Source organism: Labrus bergylta, chromosome 20 (genome assembly GCF_963930695.1).
Source record: "Labrus bergylta chromosome 20, fLabBer1.1, whole genome shotgun sequence".
NCBI lineage: Eukaryota > Metazoa > Chordata > Actinopteri > Labriformes > Labridae > Labrus > Labrus bergylta.
In genome coordinates this window covers 13,838,064-13,865,188 of record NC_089214.1, presented here as the reverse complement: position 1 = coordinate 13,865,188, position 27,125 = coordinate 13,838,064, and the positions used below count along the sequence as shown (strand labels likewise).

General features: G+C 40.2%; 1 protein-coding gene across 1 annotated transcript in view; it reads left to right on the top strand.

Moving 5' to 3' along the window:
* The first annotated feature begins 1,262 nt into the window (after nucleotides 1-1,262).
* Nucleotides 1,263-27,125, top strand: part of LOC109999178 (contactin-associated protein-like 2) — a 237,167-nt gene continuing 211,304 nt past the window's right edge. The window contains exon 1 of the mRNA XM_065948795.1: nucleotides 1,263-1,863. Within this exon, the coding sequence (XP_065804867.1) occupies nucleotides 1,761-1,863 (103 nt within the window). The 5' untranslated portion in view covers nucleotides 1,263-1,760. The remainder of the gene's footprint in view (nucleotides 1,864-27,125) is intronic.

Sequence of the window (27,125 nt, the reverse complement as noted above, 5' to 3'; positions counted from 1 at the left end):
AGCCACTGCATCAGGGTGTGTAATGAGCTTGTATTCATATGTAATGGTAAGTTTAAGTGTGATTAAAAAAAAATCTAAATAAACAGCGTAACAATACAATATAAAAAAACAGCAGTTGTAATCTCATCCAACCAGCACATGGTGTCATGCAGGGGTATCGTTTGGGAGGTATTTAATGTTAAATTACCTAAAACTCTGACCCACAGATTTAACATCCACAATATCTGCCAGCTCTGGAGTCTTAGAGACATTGCAAAAAAATGATTTGAATCTGAATGTGTGTGCTTTCTCTTACTTAAAGCAGAACTATTTTTTTCCCCCCAAGAGCGTTATGTTTGTATTGTTCTACTTGACTATGCACTATTTCCTGTGATTTAAGCACAGCTGGGTTTAGTGTATACAGATTGTTGTTTGTGTTATGCCAGTAAAAATGCACCTACGATGGTCACTAGTACAAACACGGTTCTTATTGCACTTCAGAAAAGTAGAGCCTCATGTTATACCTAAGGGAGCTTCCATCCTCTTTACTTCTACTTCATTTCAAACACCTTAAACAAACATGACTATATTTTTCTATCTTACTTTGTGATTTGGTTTGCCTTAACAACTCAGCAATAGACATAAAGATGAAAAAAAATGGATTCACGATGGAACTGTAGAAACAGGATTCTTGTTTCTCCTCCTTTTATCCAAGCAGTAAATCATACAGAATTCTCCTAAGTTTCACCCTGGGGGGAACAATTTCATTCTGCAGTCTACTGTATCTGTTTCTGGAGAGAGGCTTTCAAAAAATGTGCAGATATAATTTGTCATGTAGAACAGCAGCTCTGGAGCAGGAAAAAGTAAACGCACCTTTAGCAAGGGGCTCAATGAAGAGATTCATTTGCATGTTTTACCCACATGGTGTGAGGTTGGATGTAATATCTGCAAAGTTTTCCTTATTTGAGGAATATCTCCTCACTTTGCTTATTCATACCTTTAATGTATGAGATCTTTAACTGCAATTCTTTGGAAAACGTAAAACATGTGACTTGAAACTTAATGTCAGAAGGGATGGTTTTCCATCTATTTTTTTCAAGATTTCTCTTTTTAGAGAGACTGATGCTCACAGCACAAGGCCACCACCACCTATGAAGGGGGCACTGTCTGGCCGAAACGGAAAGACATTTGACGAGGGAGAGAACGAGGAAGAGAGATGGCGAGAGAGGCGCGGAAAGACCAAGAAAAGTTCAGCACCATGGACAGCGCACAGGAGCGCTGGAGTGGAGACAGCAGTTCGGTGCTTTTGGAGCTGCGCACAGCCTTGCTTCTCTGAACTCCTGGAGGCTGTACTGTACCCTACAGTCACACCCGGTCAGTCCCACCCTGCGCAAGTGGGGGGGACCTCGCTGTTATTGCTTTTTAACCGGGAATCGCTGAATGAGGAGGCACGATCACTGCAGGGAGGAGTGCGTTGCGCTTGCAAGCACATGTCAGTCTGTTACGGCGCGATCCTTACTTCATCTCTTTGTTGGAGAGTGAGAGGCACACACGCACAGGGAGAGACAGAGAAAGCGAGAGAGATATACACATACAGTGGAGGAGAGAGAGAGAGAGCGCAAAAAGAGGTAGTCCGTGCAACCAGGCTCCTCTTGCCAGTCCTCTGCTGCGAAACAAGTGTGACGGACCGACCGGCGTTACCTACTCCCAGCTGTTTGTTTTTTCTCTAAGTGTTTTCTCTCCCTCTCTACCATTGTGCTGCGTCCACTCCGGTCGTGAATATGCCCCGGTACCGTCCTGCCCGGGGATTGACGTTGTTATTGCAGGTCGCGTTGTGGATTTTCAGCCTTGTCAGCGCTGTGCACGGAGCTGTGCCAACAACCCGTAAGTTTTTTTTTTTTTTTTTTTTTTCTTTCTTTTGGATGTGTTGAGGGGTGACTCTGGCTGTGGTTGGGGAAGCAGGTCGAGCTTGTGTGAGGCACGGGCGGTGTGTTTACCGGCGGGGCTGTAGGTATCCCACCGAGGTGTCAGCTTGTGGCTCTACGGAGCTCAAGGGTCCACATCAGGGGAGAGGAGAGAGGGTTATCTCCTCCCGAGTGTGGAGCTACATCCTCTGGATCTATGGAGCCTAGATTTCAGTGCTGGTTTAGTGATTTTGATCCCTTGTTTTCAGGGAGTCCAGATAGAGCTGGGTTATTGACATTTCACTGTGTCAGTGGTGGTCTGCTTTTTTTTTGTTGTGAATTTTCATTTCAAGGAAGAATCAATTAAAGAGACTAACCATTTAAAATTATCACGCAAATTTAAGTCCATTTCATTTTTTTTTTCGATTTTTGGGGTTTTTCAAGGATTTACATCATTGGTTTAACGCTTGTTTCATTCATTTTTAGACAATTGGACATTTTTGCCCATTGTATATTACAATTCAGAAATATTACAGTCTTACAAACGCGCAGTAATAAACTTCGTGGAAGCTCAAAGTTTACATTTGTAAGCTACCCATCGGAACACATTTCACATTTAGAACCTGTTCTTGAGCACTCTGATACAGGATGTTATAACGAAGTTTATGAAGTTATGACGTTTTATATTTGAAGTTTGATTAGCCTAGTCTCTCCACGTTTACCAAGTCAGGTCTTTTTTACAGTTAAATATTTGGAATACCCTGATGTATTTATTATACCTTTATTATATTTATTTGGCTTAAAACTTCCAGTTTTAGCATCGAAAGTTTGTTGAGGCCCTAAACTAACTTTAATTAATCCATATTTAACAAGTCCTTGGCTAATGGTTATTTGTACTTAACACTCTAAACTCATAAGTTCAGAGAAATAGCCTGTTCCATAGGTGTAGGGCAGGCTTACTCTTCTTTTCTTCCTCATATCCACTGGTATATTCTGAAATGTACCATCTCCTTGGTTGGCCTGCCCATCGCAAAGGAGACACTTCTACTCGGTTCTGTGTTCTGGAATCGTCCACACTTGGTTCGGTGTTATTCCGGTGTCGCCGACAGTGACTGAGCCGGTGTGACCGCGTGACTGATTCCCCGGTGAACGCCGGGGCTTCTCGGGTCCCGGCTGAACGTGTCCGGGGACGCACCTCATTAATCATCCCGTCAGACAGACTACAGAGAGACGGCATCGCGAGCCGTTTGAGCGCGTTGCGTGCACTGAAATGAGGAAAAAAAGGGAAGAGAGCAGTGCGTTTCTGTTTCACAAAGCTGAATCTGTTTAGATCAACCTAAGACTTGATAGATGCAAAAGCACTTTATATACAACTTTATTATTTCCTTTATGGAAAGCATTTACAGTGTACATTTTATGGAAGGCATAATTCAAACCCTCACAATATCCATCATGTCATCATTATGTCATGAAAAATAAACAGCACGGTTACTCATAGAGCACATACCACAATCAAGGCGTCTGGTCTTCTTATGGTTGTGCCGTATCAGGATCTTGGTTGTTTTTTTTATTTTTTTTATTTTTTAATGTTATTTTACATTGGAAATACTTGACATACTTTATTAATGAATAGTATAAATAATATCACTGTTATGGCAGCTTGGTATCATAACACTAAGAGCAACTGAAACAGAAAATTGCATTTGGGTTAGTCTGATTTTGTCAAAAATTGAATGGGTTAAGTTAAATTAAAATCCTGGCAATGGATTTTCTCAAATCCTGCTGACAGACAAAGATAGAGACAGCCAGCATGGAAAACATAAGCTCCTTTGCAGTGGCAATAATAAGCGTAATTCAACTGTAATATTAAAGGATCGATGTGGGATTTGCAAGATAGTGTGTGTGTGTGTGTGTGTGTGTGTGTGTGTGTGTGTGTGTGTGTGTGTGTGTGTGTGTGTGTGTGTGTGTGTGTGTGTGTGTGTGTGTGTGTGTGTGTGTGTGTGTGTGTGTGTGTGTGTGTGAGAGAGAAAGACAGAGCGTCATACTAACAGCATGTTGAATGGGACCACCAGTTCCACCTCTGAGCTTAAAGGGATACTTCACCCGTTGAAACATGAATGAGATGAGGTGAGATGAGATGAGATTCAACTTTATTGTCATTACACATATACAAGTATAGAGTAACGAAATGAGGTTTGGCATCTCACCAGAAGTGCAAATAAGCAGAATCTGTATTGACTTTGGGTCATATATGTAATAGAAATCTGAAATTAATTTTGAAGTTGGTGCCTTCTTGGCCGAGAAAAGGCAGAAAGTGTCTTTTTGGCTCATGTGGATGGAAGACACCAAATCCCAGAATGCACAGCACCGCAGGCCACTCCCACTAAGGTCAGGTTTACAGACATATTTACTTTAACACATAAGGCCATTTCCTCAACTGATTCAGAGATTTCTTCCAGAAGGAATTGGTATCTTGGAAATTCCTGGCAGAAAACAGACCGTGTCCATAGGCAAACACTGCGAGCACCAACACTACCAGCCCGCCCCAGCTCGAGCCGGCCCTCGTCCTCACCGCCGCGGCAGCAATATAGCCGTGAGACGGTTGCTGCCGACAGGCTGGTTTTGTTTTTCGGCTGCTGCAGCCAGCAGAGGTCCCAGCAGCCAGCGGCAGCACCTGCGGGCAGCAGCCAAAACACAAGCCCGGCCTGTCGGCAGCAGCCGTCTCGCCGCTATATTTATATTTTTTCGCCATTACCAGCATTCTCCATAGAGCCTGTTAGCATAGCTTCCAAGCAATATGGCAAACGTTAAGTTTTGATTCTGGGAGTGAGTTCCCACCCACTGATCTGTGATAGCTCTGTAGCTTCAGTGGTTGACAATCTGAGGAACTAGCGTTGTAGTTTCACCCTGCTAACCACAACAGCTTCCAATGACGCAAAATTTATATTTTTGCATCACTGGAAGCTCCTTCTCAGACTTAAAAATACAAAGATTTCCTATCTCAGGGGAAAATGAGGGCGGGATGCACGACCATTCAAAAATACTAGCAGGTTTCTGATGATACAAAGCTTAATGCAAATGGGGAATTTTCCCTTTAAATCTGAGTGCTGACTTGATCCCTCCTTGGGGAGTGGTTTCTGAAACACAATATTATGTCCAATGAGCTGAGGCATGGACTCAAAATGATGAACATTTCCATTCTACTATGGCAAACACACTCGGACTCAAAGTCAGTGAGCTGGTTGACCAACTGACAATGCAGAGTCTCCCAAATACAATCAGAGATGAATGAAAATGCATTTTGCACTTTTGTAGATGTGTTTTGTCCATTTGTATATTGATTTTAATGTTAGTGCATGGCTCTAAAAAGCAGTAATCCAGGGATTTTCTCCAAGGGAAGCCTGGCTTAAAGCTTCCATCAGTTTCAAGTTTCATTCCAGTATCATTTCAAATCTATTTTGACCACACCATTTGTCCATTGCTGCTCATCTCTCCCTGTGTATAGATCAGGAAGGGAATTTTTACATCCTCACCACCAGTAGTGAAAAGTAAAGGATGTCTCTTTGTGTCAGTGACACTGTGGTTGGCTGAAGGATGCCCAAGTGCCGGCCAGATATAAAATCTGATTTCCCTTTTCTTATGTCAGTAAGCATACCAGGTCATTTGAGGGGTGAACCTCAGTTAAACCCCCAGTGTTGGGTTCCAGTAAACTTCATGTAAATGACGTATTAGTTATACAACATTTTGCAGAAGCTGTAGATCAATTTCATTCATAAATACACGCTTTGAAATGTAATCAGTGCTACCACCATTCAGTGACTGAACCTTTGTTGATCAGCCCGGCCCCACTTTTTTCTTAAATCCTCATGTCCTGTGAAGGCTTTCCAAGGTGACTCATTTATCAGGCAACCACCACCACACACTGACATTTGTGTAGTGCATGTGCAAAATGGTGAACATGCTCAGAACTCTCAGTGACAGCTTCATCACAGAAGCACCTTCAAAAACTAAATCTGAGGAAAAACAACCATGGCCATATATTCTTACAAATAATACGATTGGGATCATTTACAATAAACTATAATACAATGGTAGAGTTGGTCGTTTCTCAACCGGGAGGTTGGGGGCAGGAGGAATTAGTTAATTCTGATTGATACTTTACAAACACGTGTGATCTGCGGTGTAAAAATTCTTCGCATGGCAGAGGCCTAGAAAAGCGCTATACAAGCTCAAGTCCATTTACCATTTTCCAAATGTGCATTTTCACTGTTACCATACGTTATATTAGCCTCAGTGAACCAAACTGTATTCCTATCACAGCATGCTTTGCTGTACTTCAACTTCTTTTCATGCACTACACTGCAATGCTATGCCTTTAAAGTCACTTTCATACCACTGTGTGCTCAACATGAAACAAGAATAACACATTTAGCTGCATCCCTCTGCCAACACAAATGTTCCACGTTATGTTAGAAGCATTAATAGTTCTTCTTTATATTTCCCCTGGGTCTCACTGAAGGAGGTCAATTTGTCTGAAGCTACTTCATCAAAGTGTCTTATTTTAAGATTTAATGTGGATGATCTGCTGCAAACAATATAACAATCTGGAATATCCTCACACTCCTACCACAGTCACATTTCAAACACATGAGTCACAGATTCTAATCATATGATCAGTCACTGTTTGGAAAATGTCAGCCAGATATGCTATAATTGTCTTGAAACCAACACACAGGTAAACCTGATGCCTTCGTGTGTCTTGAGTTTTTGTGTTTGGTCTTATGTGTGTGTGTGTCTGTTTATGTGTGTGGTCTTTCCCAGTGGGAGATGGTTATAATTGGATTAGGGCTAGGGCTTAGATTAGATCATCTCAATATGTGTTGTTTCGTTTCGTCTGGTCATACTATTTGCATGTGTACACATGCCTGTTGATTGGTTTGTGTACGTGTCCACATTTATCACGCATGGCGTCAAGTGAGTCAGAGCTGGAAAACAATGTCTTGATGTTAATTGCACTTCCATTTTTCTCGTCTACCTTGTTGTCCTCCGTCTAAACTGCTCCCTTCCGCCCGCTTGAGTCTTCTTAATTGCTCCTTTTCACTCTGTTCTTTAAAAAAAAAACATCTCCCTCAACTCTTTTTTGCTAGTTCTCTTCCAACTTTTGCTCCCCTCTCCTCTGTTTCTGCCTCACAAAGAAAATGTTATACTGTCACATCTCTAACTCTTCTTTCTCCCGTCTACTCATTTACCCTTCTTCCTCTCAGTGTTTCTCCCATCAGTTGATTACAGTATGTTATTTTTCCTGACCAGTCTCCTGCCCTTTTTCTTGACCTTACTATCTCTAATTCCTTCCTTCCCTACTTGGCTCTCCTCTGTGGTTTCATCACCCAGCCATAATGGCTTTTTTTCTACTTTATTTGATACCTCTGTCCTCCCAATCTGTCCCTTCTTTTTCTCCTACTGATCACAAATCTGTTAAATAAAAAAAGTCCTCACTCATCGCTTTTAAAGGGAGTAAGGTAATACATCTACTCATGCAAACTTTCTAAGCATCCCCCACCCTGTCTGTCTGATTGTGTGTTGTGTGTGTGTGTTCACTGCAACAACAACACTGACATGGATCTCAGCCAAACAGACCCTCCCCTTCTGCAGTGTCCTCTTTCACTCCCATACAGCTTTTAATTTTTTTCTTGCCCCATCAGCGTATGAATATTTCAACCCACTGAAACAGGAAATCATGACAGCCCTTCTGAGACACAATTGCTTGACCCACAAGTCACTGCTTTCTTAAAAGGCACTCTATTTTCTGAGCACAAGGAAGCAGAGGCACTTCATTTCACAGTGGCACAAAATAAGTGGAAATAGATTTGGCTTGGAAAGAATAACTTAACAAATTTCAAAGGAATGCATTATGATAATACGAGCTATAAAAGGCCTTGAATACGACCATTAATTTGTTGTTTAACCATTGCAAAAAGCAATAAATGGCTAAAATATAAGCATTAAAATGAAGCGTTTTGTAGATTTCCTTTTAATGTTTTGGATTTAAAGCATGAAAGACATCTCTAAGTAAAAAAAAAAAAAAACTGTCACAGCACCATGACTGTTTTCGTTTTTAGATTTATTCTCAGACTGCAGTATCGGTCTCTTTCCCGAATTGGAATTTCTGTCTCTGAAGTGATGGTACTGCAGGGCTTTCTATGTTTCATCACGGGAGCATAACCGCACTGACACAAATGTGCTCTGACAAGTGCTGCAGCGTAAGTCCCTTAACAATTCTGTAATGTAAAAATGCACACTCACACACATGGGCCCACATCATGCAGCTCACAAATGAGCTCTATTCCTCCTCTGTCCTCCTTATGTGGAAGTGTTTCAGACTTCACATACATTTTTTTTAAAACTGATTCCATATTTGGCACCATAGTACAGGTGCATTATTAGGTAATTCTGCATGTAGAGATACAGAAATCACTTTTTTTTTGCATTTCCCATCATGACTGTGTGTAGAAGTGTGTGTATGCCCATTTGTGAATTATAGGATCTGAAAGTTATTCTAGTGGAATGTGTTCTCATTAGGACCCGTCAGAATCTGTCCACCTCGTTAGACAAGTGACTCTGAGATGGAGAGCGGGATTGCATGATAGGCGGAGGAAGAGAGAGGGACAGTTAGAGAAAGAGGCGACGTTTATCACAGATAGACGGATGAGGAGAGACAGCTCGGGGGAAGACGGTCAGGAGGCGAGAGATTCTCTCTGACACTTTGCCATTCAATATTAGTGTTATTGTCATAATCTGACGCTGCATCAGAGGGCAGCCGGTGTGTGAGTCAGAGAATGGACCATGCTGTCACCTGATACTGCAGTTCCCTTTGGAAGTACCTGGCTTTCTTTTACAGCTCAATTAGTCATATAATAGCCAACATAAATGCTCTTCAGTTGATGTGAATGCGCACTTCAGTTTCACTTACTGCACAGAATTAGACTTGGCTTTATGGTGTGAACATGGAGATTAAGGGGATGCAGGATGGAAAAAAAGCAAATAAAAAAGCTCAAATGAACTGGAACTGGATATAAACTTAAGACAAGTGTGTAAGTCTCAGAAATAAAAATGGAGATCAGCAAAATAAAATCAAAAACATTGTAAACTGGTTAGCCTGTTATCCCCTGTTTATTTTTTCAGTTGTAGCTTTGGGCTCAACCTCACTTAACCTTTTGGAATCTCCGTAGCTCTGAACTGGCATGAAGTTTATAAATCAATTCAAAGTTGTCGGGCAGAAGAAAGTGCCCAATCAGCACTGGGCAGGTAAGGACACTTGAATGATGACGTGACGTTTTAGCCTTTGAAACCCTTTGAGCCTTCTTAGCAATGACTGAAGATGCTCAAACATAAGAAGAAGCAAGATTCTGAGACTGCAAAGCCATTTTTTTCCACTTAAAAGTAATATACAAACCAATTTGACTAGATCATTTAAGACAATTTTAATTTTGCCGTTTCCAAAGCACTCAAAATAATTTGTTCATGTTTGTAGCCACGATTTTTATTTCTTACACTGCACTCATGTCTCAAATTTTTTAACTATTAAAACAAAAGTGGAATATTTTATGTGTATGTGTCACAGTTAAGAACCCATGTAGCCTCTTTTTTTTTCATTCAGAGTCGCTGTGCTGTTTGTCCTTTTTTTAATGTAATCCATATCATCTTTATCAAGTCATTAGACAGAGGATGATATGCTGACGCTGATTGACACAAACTTGACAAAACAACCCTAAACCATCCCATATTTATTTTTTACTTGATTAGGCTGTAAGATTAGGAAAGGCCCAAACGTTTTCCAAAAGCTGTGCACATTGAGATAGAAATCTTGAGCTTCAGTATTAAATGTATCCTTTTAATCAGTAACAGGAAGCCGTCTGATTTAATACAAACCTGGTCTGCTCTTGTGGGAGTGCTTTTATTAAGCTGCAGGGTGTTGGAGTTATCAGAAGAGTTAAAAGCTGTTTAAGTTAACCTGAGCCACATCATCAGAGTCAAAACAACAGTGTCAAAATAAAACTGGGCAGAGATAGGCACCTTGTACATGTTTTTGAACTCCATCCAGTGCTAGAAAGGGTATTAGTCAGATTGTGTTGTTTTGTGTCCAAATATCAAACAATGAGTCTGTAGTGCAACAATGAGGACACAATCCCTCTCTGGCATCCCACCCTAAAAACACTGCCCATCATTTTCTCTGTGTGTCTGGTCAAGCTGCAGCCAGATACTGAATCCAAGGTGCTGCTGTGGTGCCAACCATGTGTGGTCAGGCGCTTTTCCTGATCTTTAGCCATCGTCTTATCCTCCATTGTAAAAGGTTGTAAATGTACTAATGAATGCATGTATTTCTGTGCAAAAGTGACTGAAAATCTCTATATCTAGAGAACTTGGCAGAACATCAATGCATCATTTTCTGTTTCGGTATGGATTAAAGTAAAACACAAGGGATTCATTTATTAACTGGAACTGGTTTGGTGATTGATTACTGATACATTAACTGAGAGTTGTGGATGAGTAAACAATACAAAAACCAATATCTTAACTTAGTGTTTATGTTGGGTTAAACTACTAATTTTACTTCTCTTTCGAGTCCCATATTCTGCAACATTAATGCACATGCCTGGTGGTTAGTGTGACGAATATGGGGATAACACAGAAACAAAAAATGCACTACAGCATCTGTTCAGCTGTCTCACTGGCACTCACAGACACACACACACACACGCACACATCCACATCCACATACATACTCTGTAAATTGATAATGAGTCCAACTGTGCCTTTCCACTCTCCATCTCTGTCACTCCATATGTACAGTAGACATACATATGTGCAAAAGTGCATGAGAGAGAGACTGTGTGTTCATGAGACCGTGCATGTGCTTGCATGTGTCTGTGCACACATCCCTTCATGGCATAAGGGATGTTAGAAATCTAGCTCATGTTGAAGAGTGCTGTGTTAAAGGGGAATTGTGCAACAGCTAAGACAAATGGCATTACTCACATCTTTTGCATTCAATTTGATTTTGAAGCTGCTTGAATGCCCCATTTACAGCCTAAGATTAAATGAATTAATCTTTGGACTACATCCATTGGAAAAAAAAAAAAAATCCTCCAGCTTTTTCTCTTTAGACTCTGAGGAGAAGCAGAGAGGTAGAATTGGAACATACTGTATCCAGCCAGTCACTCACTTGGAAAACATTACTTTCATATCTTTGTTTGTTTGTTTCTCTTTTTAGGTAGAGTGATGCTACAATATCTGCATTTCCTGGCTGTGTGTGTGTGTGTGTGTGTGTGTGTGTGTGTGTGTGTGTGTGTGTGTGTGTGTGTGTGTGTGTGTGTGTGTGTGTGTGTGTGTGTGTGTGTGTGTGTGTGTGTGTGTGTGTGTGTGTGTGTGTGTGTGTGTGTGTGTGTGTGTGTGTGTGTGTGTGTGTGTGTGTGTGTGTGTGTGTGTGTCTCTTTGTGAAATTAGAAAGCTTACAGAGAAGATAAAAAGAAGGAATGCCACTGGGAGAGCAAAAAGTAGTTGTGTGTTCTCTGTCATGTGTACAACGTTAATAAATAATGACCCATCTTCCTCCATTTGACTTTTATAGTGAGAAAAACATCTCTGAATGCGTGTACTGGATGCACACCTGGCCAACTTTGTCTTCCCCATGTGTGTTTGAATGACCTGTATGTGAGGATTTGTGTTAGAGGAAATGACTTGGGGTGTTCAAAATATTGTGTGTCACTGTGTGTAGTTGCATGTATTGTGTGCTCCTGTTAAAATCGAGCGAACTGGGTCACTAAGGTACCTGTGAATAAGAGAATTACTTTGATTTTGAGTGCAGGCTACACATCATCCAACTGTTGAAGTGTAGATCCCCCCTACACATCAAGTGTTGGAGCCAGGCCACTGAGACCTTTGAATAGAACCTGAAGCCTTTCATATTGCTCAACACTAATATAAGTGCAATGAATTCCTTTTAAAATATTATTCAAATGGCCGAAACTTTTAAAAACACCACCATGTAATCCCTGAGAAGAGTACGACTCATGAAACTAACTTAACGCAAACTGTTATGTACGCTTTCAGTTTTTGGACTATAGAAAAATTGTTGTTTGTACAGTGTGATCCTTGTCTTCCCTTTACAATCTTAGACAACTCACAAACATTAGCCTGTTAGTAGCAAAAAAAAAACTCCAAAAGCCCTCATCAGGTTACTCAGTGATCAGCATGGTGTGGCATATGAGTATAATTTGTCATGCAGTTTTAACTTTTTTTTAATTGGTTTTATCTTTCTTACATATAGTGTCTGGTTCTGGTTTGTTTGTATCCGACACTGTGCCTTGGCAGAAAATTTGAAGCCGCCTCCTGAATATTTTGTTCTCCGAGCTTTGCCAATAATGGAGCAGAGATAACAGTTCTGTAAAAGTCAGCGCCAAGGAAATTCACGTCTTCTGCCAAGCCAGGTTTCAGATCACAACACAGTCAATCAAACCAAAGCAACCACATAATCATTCACAATCATTCTAATTTTCACTTGTATGTACCATCAATGACATTGACAAACACTGTAGCCTGTCATTAAGGCAAGCAGTGGAACATTAACATGTTTGCAAATAGGGTCCAATCATGTTGCTTTTCTGTAGCCAGAAGCGAACACATTTGAGCAAGAGGCTGGTGATGGAGGGAAGTGTAGTGTTTGCAAAAACCAAGTTATCAAAGGTAAACAGTGAACACATGTAGCTAATTCATTAGATAATGAATGAGCTAGTATCGGGGGGGGATTGTTTTTTTGCAGGCCAGCCTTAAGTGGACACTCGAGGAAACTGCAGGGTTTGTTCCTCTTTTTCACAACTTGAGGTCTTCCACTTGCTTGTGCATCAGGGTTTAAATATGTGTACAGTACATGTGCTGGAACTCCGTTTGCTTAATTGTCTGTACACAAAACATCTCTGACACATGTTAGTGTGTGCGAGTTTGGCTGGGAGGCAAAGAGTCCCCTCAGAAAACCCACACTCTTGTTTTTGTCAGTGTGTGTGTGTGTGTGTGTGTGTGTGTGTGTGTGTGTGTATGTGTGTGTATGTGTGTGCCAACAGCTAGTTTAGAGTGTAACAAATGGCTCTGTGTGGACCAAAAGCAAAACGAGATGGTTGAGGTTAGATGTGGATGTGGTCCATTAGCTCTGCTTCAAGGTTCTGTTACAGTGTGAGCTGAGATTACAGTCAGACAGGGGTCACTGCTTCTTCTTTTACTTTTCTTACACCTGTCTTCCCCCCTGCCCCCTTCTGTATTTTTCTTTCATTGTGTCTCTCTTCTTCCCTCATTCCTCCATTTCATACCTCAGACCATTTTTCTTTGACGTCGAATGCAACCTTGTGTCTTTCTTATTTCATATCGCTTTCCTATTCATATCTACATCATCTGACTTTGCTCAACCATTGTGTCACTTCTTTTCTTGCTATCTGTTCCTGCTGTTTATAAATTATTCTGTCTCGATTTCTATCATTTAGCATATCACTGAAGGCAAGAGGGAGGTAGTGAATTCTATCCGTGTCATACACCACGTCAATTCACAGTGCTTTACAAAATGTTTTTAATAAACAATAAATATTCAATTGAAAATAAAAGCAAATAGCATGAGAGAAAAATAGTTCCAGCACTTGTGTTGGGATTGTAGTGGGAAATACTATTCAAATGCATTTTCAGTCATCTTGTATTACTTAAAACAGGAGATAAATATCACTGCAAAAAGTCAAATAAAGGTGTCACAGGTCATCTAGTGAATGATACAATAAGGCATTCAAGTTTTGATGGGTGACTTCTTAAAGAAACAGGAAAAGATGTCTTACATTCTTCTTTCTTGTGCCTTTACTCATATGATTTAAAAAGTTCCTTTTAGAAAGGAACAGTACCTTAAATTTGATTCCTGCAATGCTTGCTTTGGTTCATTTGGAACAACTCTGCCTCTGCAATTACAGACCAATGTACTGTGCTGCCACAGCTCCGACTTTCTTACAGCTGGAACTACAGCAAATAAACATGAAACATGTCTTGCTTATGAAAAATGAGGCCAAACAGTCTTCAATTCTTTGCAACCATCCCTCCTCTCATGGCCACTATGCTCTCCCAGAAAAAGAATCCCAGTTAATCCGGCCCTCATTGAAAGAAATCAAATTACAAATGAATATATGTTGCGTGAGTTTATTAACAATAAGCTGAATTTGTAGCTGCAGTATGAGTCAATGACAAGATTCAAGACATTAACAGGATGAATCAGGTCAATCCTTCAGCAGCTCAGTTGACTCATTTAGAATTTCATTAATTCCTGTTTAAACTGTTTGCTCATGAGTGCACACCATTGAAATTCACTCTGTGTGACTTTTCTATAAAGTGATTTTTTTACATTTTTATGTCTGCGAATTAGTGTTGATATCATGACTTAATAAAAGCTCATTCTGTCTGCTGGCTTTTCTATCGGTCGTCCAGTGATAAAATGATGAGGCCCAACATGGAGGGGATTACTGCGTGGCTGATCGCAGATCAGTTTCCGATCTGTAATCTGTGTCGGGGCTAGACAGGGATTGTGATTGAGTACATGCCAAAAGAGAAACATCCACACGCGCATGCATGCAGAACATTTTTTTTTGCAGGCTTGCGGACAGGAAGAGTAAAATCTGATTTATAGATTTTACAACTAATCAGGCACCCTATATGCTCCTGTATTTCTGACGCCTGGTTGATGGATAGAACGTGTACACACTCTCATTCCTTTGTGAAAATCAACATTTGAATGTTTGCATGTACGTGTGTTTATCTCTGCTGGTTTCTTCATGCATTGTCTGGGCTCTTCCCAATCACACACATCCGCTTTGACATGCATGCAGCAGGAGCCTTTCTCTCTTTTCACAAAGGAGGAGGTATTGATTGACTGTGAAGCCAGTGCTCTTTGGCATTCTCTGAAGGACGTGGTGCAAAGTTCTGCCCATAAAGCTCAGTGTGGGGCCTGACTCTGGTTGTGCAGCAAGTCTGGAGTGTTCCTCCAGGTGTGTATTCAAGTCTTGTAGTCTCTACTGTTCATCAGGCATATACAGCCAGTCTCCTTGCTTGGACACTGCAGTAGCAAGTGGAGAAAAAAAAAACGTTTTTTATTTATTCCTTTACATATTCATTGTTAGGTCTGTGCCTGTCAGTCATCTTAACCTGTTTGCATTCAGTGGTAATGGAAAAAAAAAAAGAGATTTGAATATAGGAACATAATTTGCACCAAACGTAGACCCCTAACAAGACAGGAAATAAAAGTTAAAGTAACTAAAATGTAGTGTTCCTTATACAATGAGTAAGAATACGAAATTAGACTGTTCCTTCAATTAGTTGAAAAGGTCTAACAGCCAGTTGCTGACTATTTATCCGCTGCTCTCCGTGCTCATCTTCTTTTTACCACTTCCTGATTGCTGGAACACAATCGGCAATCTCATTATACGGCATAGTACGGCATACTCACCTGTACTCTGTGTAAGCAGACATACAAATTCACAAATTTCCCCCTGGGATTAATAAAGTATTTCTGATTCTGATACTGATACGTACATAGAGAAACACAACACAAACTTTAGGGCTACTTTCATCTCTCAGAGTGAGGCGGTGTGTGAGAGGAACGGAGGACAAGGGCAGTGGAAGTGTTGTGTTTAGTCAGCAGAGTGTGTCAGCCAGCTAATGGACAGAACCGCTGAAAGGGATCCAAAACCATTAGCAACTTGGACACTTGGAAAAGGGGGTAATGGGTGATCCTGTGAAACCATCCTAATGCAGGGTGTATGTGTGTGTTACTTACCTCTGTGCATGCTTTGTGGTTCATGTGGGCTACATTATGCATCTTAACAGAACTCTGAGTTGTGAGGGTTTCTATGTTTCAGCCGTTTCATTGGGATCGCACTGGTCGTCTGCATGCAGTCTATGGCCTCGTGCTGGCCGCAGGATATAAACGTCACCACCCCCTCCTGCTAGCTTGCAGGGAATTTCAATTAGTTGATCTGCAAACTTTAATTTGTGTTTCCAGGAAGTGACTGTTTTATACTTACAGGTGCTTTTTGCTTTATATGGCTCTTCTCTCCTAAATAAAAACTGCGATCCTCCATTGCTCCTTGTTATCACTACATTAAGTGGTAAGGCTAAGTGCTATCAAAAAACCTGCTAAGAGTCAAATTTGAGATGAACAAGCAGTGACTCATGATAACTTAGTTTCCCCCCCCCCACACAAACACATGCATTGTTTTGGTTCATGCTGTTTCAATGACTACCCAGCAGTTCAAGTACAGTGTAACAGCAGTAGGTCTCCCTCTTCACTAAAGAGAGCCTCTCTTGACAACACTGAAAGAATGCCCTGCTAGATAAACCACTCAAAACCAAGTGCCTGTCCAAAGTGAAATATTTTCACCTTTATTTTTATATCAAGGTAAAAATGAAATCCTCATAAAGAAAGACTCCCTCAGGATTCTACACTGAAGAGTACCTTTAAAGAAGAGGTGGGGCTGGTAACAACTACTCCCTCTTAATTTATTTTCATCCAGAGCTCAGTATGCCCATGGCTTTCCCCCCCAATCCTGTGAGAGCTCTGAATGGAATGTTATATGGCTGTAAATATTCAGTCTGTTATAACAGCACAGGATAGCAAACCAGCTCCTCTGTACTGAGGGTGGAGGATAATATGAAGGAACCATCAAGAATGTTTGAAATAGTCCTGCATGCCTGACAGTGCAGCTGGACATTTTTGTTATATGCATTGAGTGTGTGTGTGTCGGGCATGTAGGAGTGCATCCTTGTGTTTTTGTGGTTCATGATAATTAGACAGTTCCTTCAGACTCCCATTATTGCCAATGATATAGCACCTCTTCCACTGGGGGTTGTGTTTGTTAATTATGTACACACATGGCTAATTCTGAGTATTATACAACTGCTCCTCATTGTTCCTGTTACTGTCCTTCACCTTACAATGACTAAAATGCGTTCCGCCCATCACCTCTCCTTTTTTTTCTCACTTTACACCTCACCAACTTTTTTTTTTTCCAGTATGCTTTGCTCTCTGTCCACAGATTCATCATGGATTGTCTACAACTAAATCATAAAAGATGTGTCCAACAACTGTTAAAAACAGTGTTCAACGCTGCAAGTTTGCAATGCTAGGGTTCGACTGCAGCATCATCATTTGTTCAGTCTTTATGCAGATGATTCCAGATTCCAAAATACTTTCAATCTGACCAGTAACCTTCACCTGTACAGAAATCAAAGCGTTTCGTTTGTGTTATAGGATAAACCTATTTACACAAATTAATTAATCGCCTTATTCTGAAAATAGATGTGAAAGAAAACTCACACTCAGGTGTCTAGAATAAAGCTTTTGATTTATCAACAAGTCAGAATGTGTGAGTAAAAAGCCCACACTATTAAACATTCCCTCTTCTTTCCCTACAGGTTCTTTTAACGAGCCAATGTTTGAAGTTCTTCTGTTTATTTGTGCTTGTGTGTATATCAAGTCTTTGAGGGATCCATGTTTACCCACTCACAACATTCTGCATCAGCGTATATTTTTCTTAGTGTCTACGTGCATGTGTGGTCTGCGTTACGTGATTGTGCATTTGATTGCATATAGGCGCCCTGTGTTGGGGGTTTTGAATTGTTTTCTCATCTTATTGCTTGTTAGAACAAATTAAAGGTGTGACGCTGCCGAGCGTGCTCACAATTTTCCGCAGGGAATTAAGAGTGGATCGATTTTATTCACTCTTACAAATGTTGCTGTGAGCCAAATTCACGCCTGAAGGATTTGGAACTAATAAAGCGGTGCAAATCGTTATGTGATTTGGGGACTCTATTTGAAAAGTAGTTAGTATTGTGTATGATCTTTAATGACATTTTGTATTTTTGTCTTTTATTAATCCTTCAGATAATACCTATGTGCAAATGGTGCATGGTCATGATTTCCTTCAAGGAAGTCGTTATGTATTCTCTTTTTTCTAAATGATTGCAATGCATTAACTTTTCAGAATAAAGGTGTGTTCAAACCAACAGGGGAATGGAGTTTGTTGTGTGATAAAATGACATAATCAGTGGAAAGATACTAAGTCTACGTGCGTCAGTTGTAAGCCCTGATTGAATGGGCGATGCTACTATAGTGATGTAATGCACATGAAATTTGCACGAGTTCAAGAATTTCAATTTGGAAAAATCTGCTTGTGTCTTGCGATTATTTGATCATGACTGATGTGCTTTTATTCAAAGTGTATAACTACCACACACTGTAGTTGAAAAGTGTTGGTGTCATGGGACAACATGTTCTTAACTAAGCAATGAAATGTATTTATTTTTGTTCCTGATAATACACTTTATTCCCTGAGGGGTTTTGGGGGCATGCGTTCTTGTTTTAAGAACAAGCTGTGTCTGTTAGTTATGTTTTGTTTGCTTTCCTTCTGTGGTGTGTAGTTTATTCTTACCAGCTGCATTCACACCATAGTGCCAAGTATGGCTGTGAGATAATGATGGCTGCAGTCAATAATACTTAATTTATTCCACTTGGAAGACATGCTTGTACCGTTTCCCGCTCTAAGTGCTCACAGTATGTGTTGCTGCTGTAAGGCTGACTGCAGGGTTTAATTGGATGGATGGGCAGTGGCAGGGGAAACACATAATGTCTCCAGCTGGCTCATCAGTAGTTTATAGAGTCCCAAAAGCACTCTGAGGGCTAAACAAGCCGGACCAACCCCAACCTCCATAATTTTCAACATTATACAGTAATTTCCAAACTCACTTCTGGTCCCAATGGAAGAGAACCAAACTTCAAATTGTACAATAGTAGATGTTTTATTGCAGTTCTACTTTGAGTAAGAACTCTTTTTCCACCTTACAGCAAAGACAAATTTGTCCTGTAGCGAGATTAACACATTTTTTATTATTGTTCCTACTCTAATGTCTTGGCCAACAGGCAGATGCACACTTAATAAAATGCTTTTAAAATGTAAACATTGACTGGGATAGAAAGTTAGAAACCGACTTCAACTAAGTTTAAATGCTCATCTTCAGTAAAAAAAAAAAAAAATTCAGTTGGCAAACATGTGCATTCACTAGCTAATTTTCAAATATGCCAACATTCAAATTCAAAGCCTTTCCTGCTGGATTATAATGATATGTCAGTATAATCGGCCTTAATTTCACTTTCAGGTCCGAAGAAGGAAGGAATTGACATTACAAAACAGATTCAGTTGATATAAAAGCAGAACACTATAGCATAGTACACTGATAACTTAAAAAAATGTAGGAATAATTCAAACAAAGAAATGAAGGTACATGTCTGTCACTCTTTTCGGACGTCTTTTTCACAACCTTTTTCTCTATGCCTTGTGTGAAGTAATATCCTGATTTCTGGTGTCTCATCATGTCTGTGTGCATAATGCTCAGTTTTTCCATCAGTCACTGTTGTCAGAGATGTAATCCCAAAATCTCCTCACAACTTCAAAGGGTGTCTGTGTCTGTGAACCCTTAAAGGCCTGTCTAAACCCTGGCTTTATCACTTTCCTCTTCATGTCTGTCTTCCCACTGTTCTCCCGTTTCACAAGAACTGCTCTTCACACTTTCTGTCTGCATTCTAGTTTTTTCATTGCAGGTCTGTGTGTGTAGATTTCTTCCTCTGTATCAGTTGTGTATTCATCTCTTTCTCAGATCTCAGAGTGCTAATTCAGTGTGAACTGTTGCCATGGCACTCTGACTGTCAGGCCAAAGTTGATGTGGCAAAAAGGCCGTACGCGTGATTGTGTTTTGAAGACAAAATGGAAGAGAACAGAGCAGGGAACGTGTTGATTGAAGCTCTGGATAACATAAAGACAGACCTGTCTTTTCTCTGCCTTGCCTCCTTTGATTCCTTCACTCATTGGCTGTCCATTCTGCCTCATCAACCTGTTTTCCTTCCTCCCTATCTGTCACACTTTCTCGTGTTTTTGCCCTTTTGAACTTTCCTTGTGCATCATGTTGCTTAATTTTTTTACTTAATCATTTGAAATACACTTTCATTTATATCTGGTTCACTTCCTTTGCGATACAAAAACTCATGCGTACACAGATGAGGAAAATGTCGTCTCTGCACACATGCAAACACGCACAGGCATGAACTCTTAACCTCCATCATCAATCACCATGCTTGTTATAGAGACAGCATTAGCAGCTTAGCAAAGCCGCTGATGTGTCCCTCGGGGCTGTGTGTGTCTTCTTGGTTAAGTGTATACATCATTATATTGGTGTGGATGTGTAATCGTTTGCAGGATATGTGTGTGTGTGTAAATTGGTCTCTGCTTACAAGCCATTGTCTTCTTTCGCTTGTAACACATTGAAAGCAAATGCTGTGTTTTAGCTAGCTTTGTTAGTTTGTGCCTCATCTGAATGCCACCATGATAATGTAAGAGGGGCCACTTGTTAGTCCATCTTGTCATTTTGAAGAGCTCTATAACTGATGCTCATAATATTTCTTCATTCTTGTTTTTTTTTTTATTATAGTTATTTCTCTACAGGTGTGAAGATTCATACACATAAGGGAAAATAAGTTTAACATATCACACTGAAAATGCCTTGATTACCGAAAAATGTAGGAAGTGCTGTGATCATATCCTGTATAAAAAGATGGACAACATGAAAGCTCCTCAAAAGAGAAGCCAAAACCATTAGAGCTTGCCCTACTGACTGGTTGCATGAGAGTTGTTAAAGCCCGCCCTCCTCCATATAAACAGATGGGGCATGGAGTAAACTCTGAAATTAACAGAATTAAGCCAGCAACACCTCTGAATGTCTCAGTGGTACTGTATATTCCAGTGTCCCACACTGCATCATCCTCACACCCAGAGAAGCATTTACTGATAAAGTGTTACACTATCATTTTCTTCAGTGGTATAATGTTAACGTGCTTTCCTTGAAAACTGCTTTGTGCTAAACACATGTAGTGATGTGCAATGCCATCATCGACATTCTTGCTGCATGCTATGTATCAAAATGTATCTATGGTATGTTGAACACTAACAGGAATCCTTTTCATACATCTGTATTTAGTCATGTGTGCATGTGCTTGTGTGTTGTGTTGAACTACCCTTAGTTACAAATGAAAAAAGGGTGGTGCAAAGTCCATTTCTGGACCCCTCCTGTAGTTGCTGCAAGTTCAACGGACTCCCGTTGTTCACAGGTTTCTGATGTTGTTGGGAGGATCATGTAACAGAGATCAGACACCGAACACAACACTCGTACTTTCTCTCCGTCTACCTCCTTTGCTGCTTCGCTTCGTGATTCTGATTGTGCTGTCTCCTTCATTTAATTCTGACTTTTTTTTTTTTCTTCTTTTTCCTGTCTGTCTCCCTTCTTCCACCTGTTTATCTTGTTCTCTCTGTATGCGCAAATTCAGAACCTGAAATATGTTTTTTTTTTCCCTTGAGGGAAATGAGGGAATTCACCGAGGCAATTAGGCACTAAACTTTTAGTTTAATTGTTAGACAGTGAGTGGCTGAGTAGATAAATGGAAACATAGAATGAATATGCTTTTTTTGTGGATACAGGATTGTGTGTCAGTCGGATGCAGACAGCTTTAAAACAGTAGCTATCCACGGTATGACCTACTGAACAGCCGGATTAAGCCCATCATCTGCATTCAGTGTGGACATAAGCACACACACACACACACACACCCACAAACTCTCAATATACACAGAGCCAGCTGTCACCCCCTCCCCCCACATGGTGGCACATATTTGTATCCACCAAATCGAAAATGATAGACAGGGTTACTCTGTGCTAAAATCCTCATTCCTGAGTGGTCATTTGCTTTTTATTTTAGTATAATGTCCAAGTGTTAAAAGGTTAACGTGTATTAAGCATCGTGTCACACAAAATTGAAGATTTCAGTGCAAATTAGCGTCAATATTATTTGTCAAAATCCATCAAAACATAGCCCATGTAAACAACCTCTATGGCCTCTAAAGAGCATTGTGGGTTTGACCTATTTGAATAAAGTTAAAACGGTACATTTAGATGTTACGTGCCGAGAAGAACATGCCACGCAAATGCAGATTAATGATCCAAATAATCTCTCAAGTATGCTACATACATGTGGATGATATGTAATGATGTGTTTGCTTTTGTGTCCTTCAAATGCAGTTTAGATAAATGTATTTAAGTTAATTGCACTCCGACACCCTGGTAATAAATGTGAGTGTGTATGTGTGTGTATCCTTGGTTTAGGTTAAGGGTTTTGATTTTTTGTTTGGTTTATATGCTGTCATTAAAATATGTAAAACAAATCAATATACAGAAAATCCTGAGAAAGAGTTTTCAGGGAGCTCATTGTCATTCTCATGATGCTGCCTGAAAAAAGAAACGGAAGTTTCCATTTCACATCTGTTTTTAATTTGACTTTGAAGTTTTTTAATTTGACTTTGTAGTCACACACAACACGTGCATATGCCTGTGTGTATTGCTCTGTTTTATGTGTGTGCGTTTTTGGCATGGCTGTCTAAATGTGTAACATTCATGTAAGAAAAGCAGCAGGCATTTGACAGTGCCCTTCCTTTAAATGGGGTTCAGACATGTCAGTGTTAAAAGAATCTGAAGCCATCTGAACACCAAAAGTCTGTTTGGCGGTGCGATGAAACTGCTCCTGATGTTCCATATCAAAGGGAACGCTGGCACACATGCTGTTTCCTGTCACAAAGTAGTGCAGGCGTGGGAGACGTGCCAACAGGAGGAGGGAGGTGGAAAAAGTAGAAAAAGCAACACACTTTGTTTTATTATATTTACTTGGAGAGAAACCAGATTTCATGACATCAAACCGGAGAATTTATTTCAAGTAGGAGCTTGTGTATTCAGACTGTTTCTGTTTATTAATAGGTCTGTGTGTAGACATAACATAATGAGGGTATTAGTGACATATTGTGCTGGTAACATAATCTGAAGTCAAGACATGCGCATAAGCGACTTTGCTGGTCAAACCTCGGAAATGTCGCTGCGCCCTTTTCGGCTAACAACAGCACATAAAACGTGAAAGATCCCACAGAGTGGTACACTCAACAGCGGAAATGTTATTGTGTCAGTTTGAAGCAGATAATCACAGTTCTGTAGAGTTCGATGGCTGTATTTGAAGTCTTAGTCGTGTTTTCTCTCGCCTTTTCTTCCTTGCCTTTGCTAATCCAGTTAAGAGTGATGCAACGAGTCCCATCTGTCATCAGAGCTGTCCTTCATGACGTTGCATTCAGTCTTTCTTTAATCAAATGTAGAATAAAAAAAAAAACACTACTGGGAAAGACAAACACTAAATAATCAAGACAATAACTAACCACCGTGACAGACTTCAGGTTTGACTCTTATGTGATTGTGACTCTTTTTTTTTTTTTTTTTTTGATGACGTGTATTTAAATTTTATAGTTTGAGGGACTTTTACATAAATCCTTAATAATATTCATTGAACCTGCCAGAGAGTGAAGAGTTGCTACAGGTGTTGTATGATCGCTTTCTGTGGACACAAACAAACATAGTCACGCTCAGCTCATCCGTACGTATCGTCCTTATTTGGGTGGAAACATTTTGAGATGAACAAAGAAAATGATCATGTGTGAAACAGGCCAAGCCCACGAGAGAGCCCTTTTCTCTCCGTCAGTCAGGAAGTCATTTATTAACTTTTAAGCATCACAGAAGTTCATGTTTAAAGCCACTGTGAGAAACTATCAGGTTTTATTTTAATTAACGTCTTCTATGTCCTAAACTCTGTTACACATTAGCTGATCTTGTCCTTTACATGCGTCAATACTCTTCTTTAATGAATACAAATTAATACAAAAGACATCCCTTTTCTTTTTAGTCTTTTATAAAATCCCTCACAGTACGTTTGTTAAAAATATATATCTGTTTAAAGATTTTGCATAAAAATGCTGCAGGTCCAAGACTGGCTTGGTACCAGAAATGTATTGTTTTAAGTTTGTAGTATAAGTAGGCTAGTATTTTCCTCTAGTGGCTTTGATGGTATGCAGGAGAGCAGGTTGAGTGGAGAGAAACAGAGGTGGATTGCAATCCTGTAACCCATTAGTAGTCAACTAATGATGATGCAGCTTAAAGTGTTTTTTTTTTTTTTTCAACAAATAACTTTGATACCTTCATACAATCGCAGCCTGTGATGGTCTCTAAGGTGTTATTTCCTAGCACCAACCCTCTTCCCTCATCTGTAGTTGCTACGTGAAAAATGCAATACACAGAAATGAAAGTCATGGTCGGCATTCCATCGCTAACTGCTACACAGGGAGCACTGAAAAATTGGTTGTCAGTTGTAGAAGCTATAACGTCGTCAGATGATAGCCGATGGGCTTCGGGACTGTGAAAGAAAGAAATGTGCATTCCCTACAGAAGTACTTTTTAACAGTTAAAAGTTAAGTAGTGTGCAACATTTGTTTCACCCATGGTTCACAGATTGGAGAGAGGACGGAGAAGTCCGTTTGAAAGAAACACATTGACTTATTCAAGTCAACCATCACAGCAGGTTAAACCCACATAGCCGTCTGTGTCTGAAAGCATTTATGCCCATTCTCCCACCTTCTCTCAAGCTGTCCACCCTTCTATGCCCTCCATCTTTTGAGCCACCCACAGCCCTGCTTTAATCCCCCAGCAGGCCCACTCTCTCTGGGACAGGATTAGAGACCTCGCACCTACACTCTGCCACGCTCTGTGCCATTGTGTGTGTGTGTGTGTATGTATGTGTGAGTGTCCTTGTTTGTCTGCAGGTGAGTGTATGGGTGTAGAGGCACGCTAAAAAGAAAGAAACAATAGGGAAGAGCTACCAGGTGGTTGAATTAAATGGGACAGAAAGACACGGAGAAAGAAAAAGGATAGAGAGAAAGAGAGAGAGGTAGAAGTGCAGAGGTATAAATCACTGGAGCACTGTGTGTCAGGTGAAGGACAAAAAACGTCTTGTGCAGCTCTCTGGGGATCATACTGAAGGAGCCCTATGGGAGAGATGCGAGGGAGGCGATAAGATGAGACAGGGGATCAGAAAAGTCAAGGAGGTCTGCTACAGTGAGACGTGAACGTAAGAAGTTAACATGGGTGTGTGAATGGAGTGAACTTGTGGATAACTGAGTGAAGGTAACTGCTGTCTGTGACTGTTGTTGTAGACTAGTCATTAGATGAAAGAAAAGCTGATGGAGGAGACGTTGCAAAAGCTCCTCTGAATACATTTAACAGTAAACCTCCTCAGTGTAGTTCTGAGTCACTAATTAAAAAGAGCCAGAACATCGTCATGTCTTATAGGCTGATAATATTCCTGACATTTTAGTCCTTTTTACCTCACCACGTCCTGATGCAACAAAGGGATGGTTTCAGCAACAGCGTATCACTTCCCAGAGAGTCTGCACTGAGGTTCAAAAGGATGTTGTGCTTTTGAAGCTATGAGACACTTGTTTGTTCTAAATCCAGTCTCTTGGGTTTGGCATCACGATTTGTATTTCCCCCCAAATAGGCCTTCCTTGATCTTTGGCAACATGCACAGTTAAAGGTATATGTTGTATATGGATGCAGGGTGGGGGGGTTGTTTGCTTTATTCATTAAAGAAAAGTCATAAATGTCCGCAATAGGAATAACCCTAGATAGGCTGAATTAAAAAGCAACATGATGGTGTGTGCGTTCACATCGCCCTCTCCTATTGTTGAAAGCGCTGGCATCACACTGCGGAGTGCTTGTGCAGAGAGGAATAGAGAGAGAGAGAGAAAGGTAATGAAAAACAACTTCAGGCAAGGTTTTAAAATAATCAAATAATTGTGTAAATCAGAGTATTTAAAAAAAAAAAATGGTACTAGCAGAGTGCCTATTATTTTTGAATTCATGACAGATTATTTGTCTAACTCAGCATGAGGATTGGCATACTAACAGTTGTTTGTGGCTTATTGCTTTCTCTGACTGTCTTTTCTTCATGCATTCCTGCCTGTCTGTCTATCAGTCTGTCTGTCTGTCTGCCTTTCCCCTTTACAAATCATGATACTTTTATCGTGCTGTTCTAATGTCTTCACATATTTGGAACATCACTGCGCCTTCACAGAAGAGGGGATGAATCAGAATTGTGCGTGCAGTCACACCTGAAACACCAGTTAACAATCAGAAGGTTGAGTGGTGAAGGGTGAATGTGCCTCTGCGTAAGACGAGTAGTGTCATGTTTTCATTGCAACATAAAATCCTCTTCTTTTTTTTTTTAAACATGCATATAAAAGAATATCATTAATTTAGGCTTCGTCATCTGTGCAGACAACTGATGAAAGATTAACACTGAAGGCTACTACAGTTCTCTTCTTCTAAGCTTGGGCATAGCTGTACCTGAATGTAACTCTTTCCATGTCCTCCTGTGCAGTGTGCTAAACTGTCACATATCCTGATGTTTCCCAGATCAAACATCATGGAAGTCATCACGCCGACCCAACTATTTGCACAGTATGACATTGCTACGTATATTAAATAAAATATCAAACACAGTGTTATTCCTCCTTTATAATGCCACTATAATGGCATTTAAAATAAACAGTTATTAAAAGATTTCCCTTTAATGTTGACAAAGAGCCAAGTTATTAAAAATGACACCAATTATGAAATATATATATATATTTTACCATTACAAATTAACAGAAACACCAACACAGAAGAGATTTGAACATTCTTTGTGGATGAAAAGCAATCTCATGATTACCTGGATTCACACAGCTAACAGATACAACAGTAGGTCTTGTAGATTAAACAGCCTACAAGTATACAGTGAATAAAAAAAATATAAAAGGAAATGCTGACACTTAAAAGAGGAGTTAAAGCTCAAACAAGAGGGGAATCTGCCTTTTAGCATGTGTGTTCATTTGCATGCATGGTTTGATGTCATGCAGTTTAAATCTGACTGCATTCATGTGTAATACAGTTACTTTTCAAATTATTGAACATGCAGCGTTACAGATAGGAAATGTTTCAAACATTACAGCATGTAAATGGCAGATTATGTATTCTGACTCCTCGTATCAGATTACCAATTTCATAAAAGTATTTATCCTCTGGGCATGTGGAGGTGTTTACAGAGTCTCTATCTCTCACTATTTTCCCTCTCTCTCTCTCTCTCTCTCTCTCTCTCTCTCTATTATGTCCTCTCTTTCTCTCCATCGTCTTACCTTCCCTATTACTGCACTATTATTT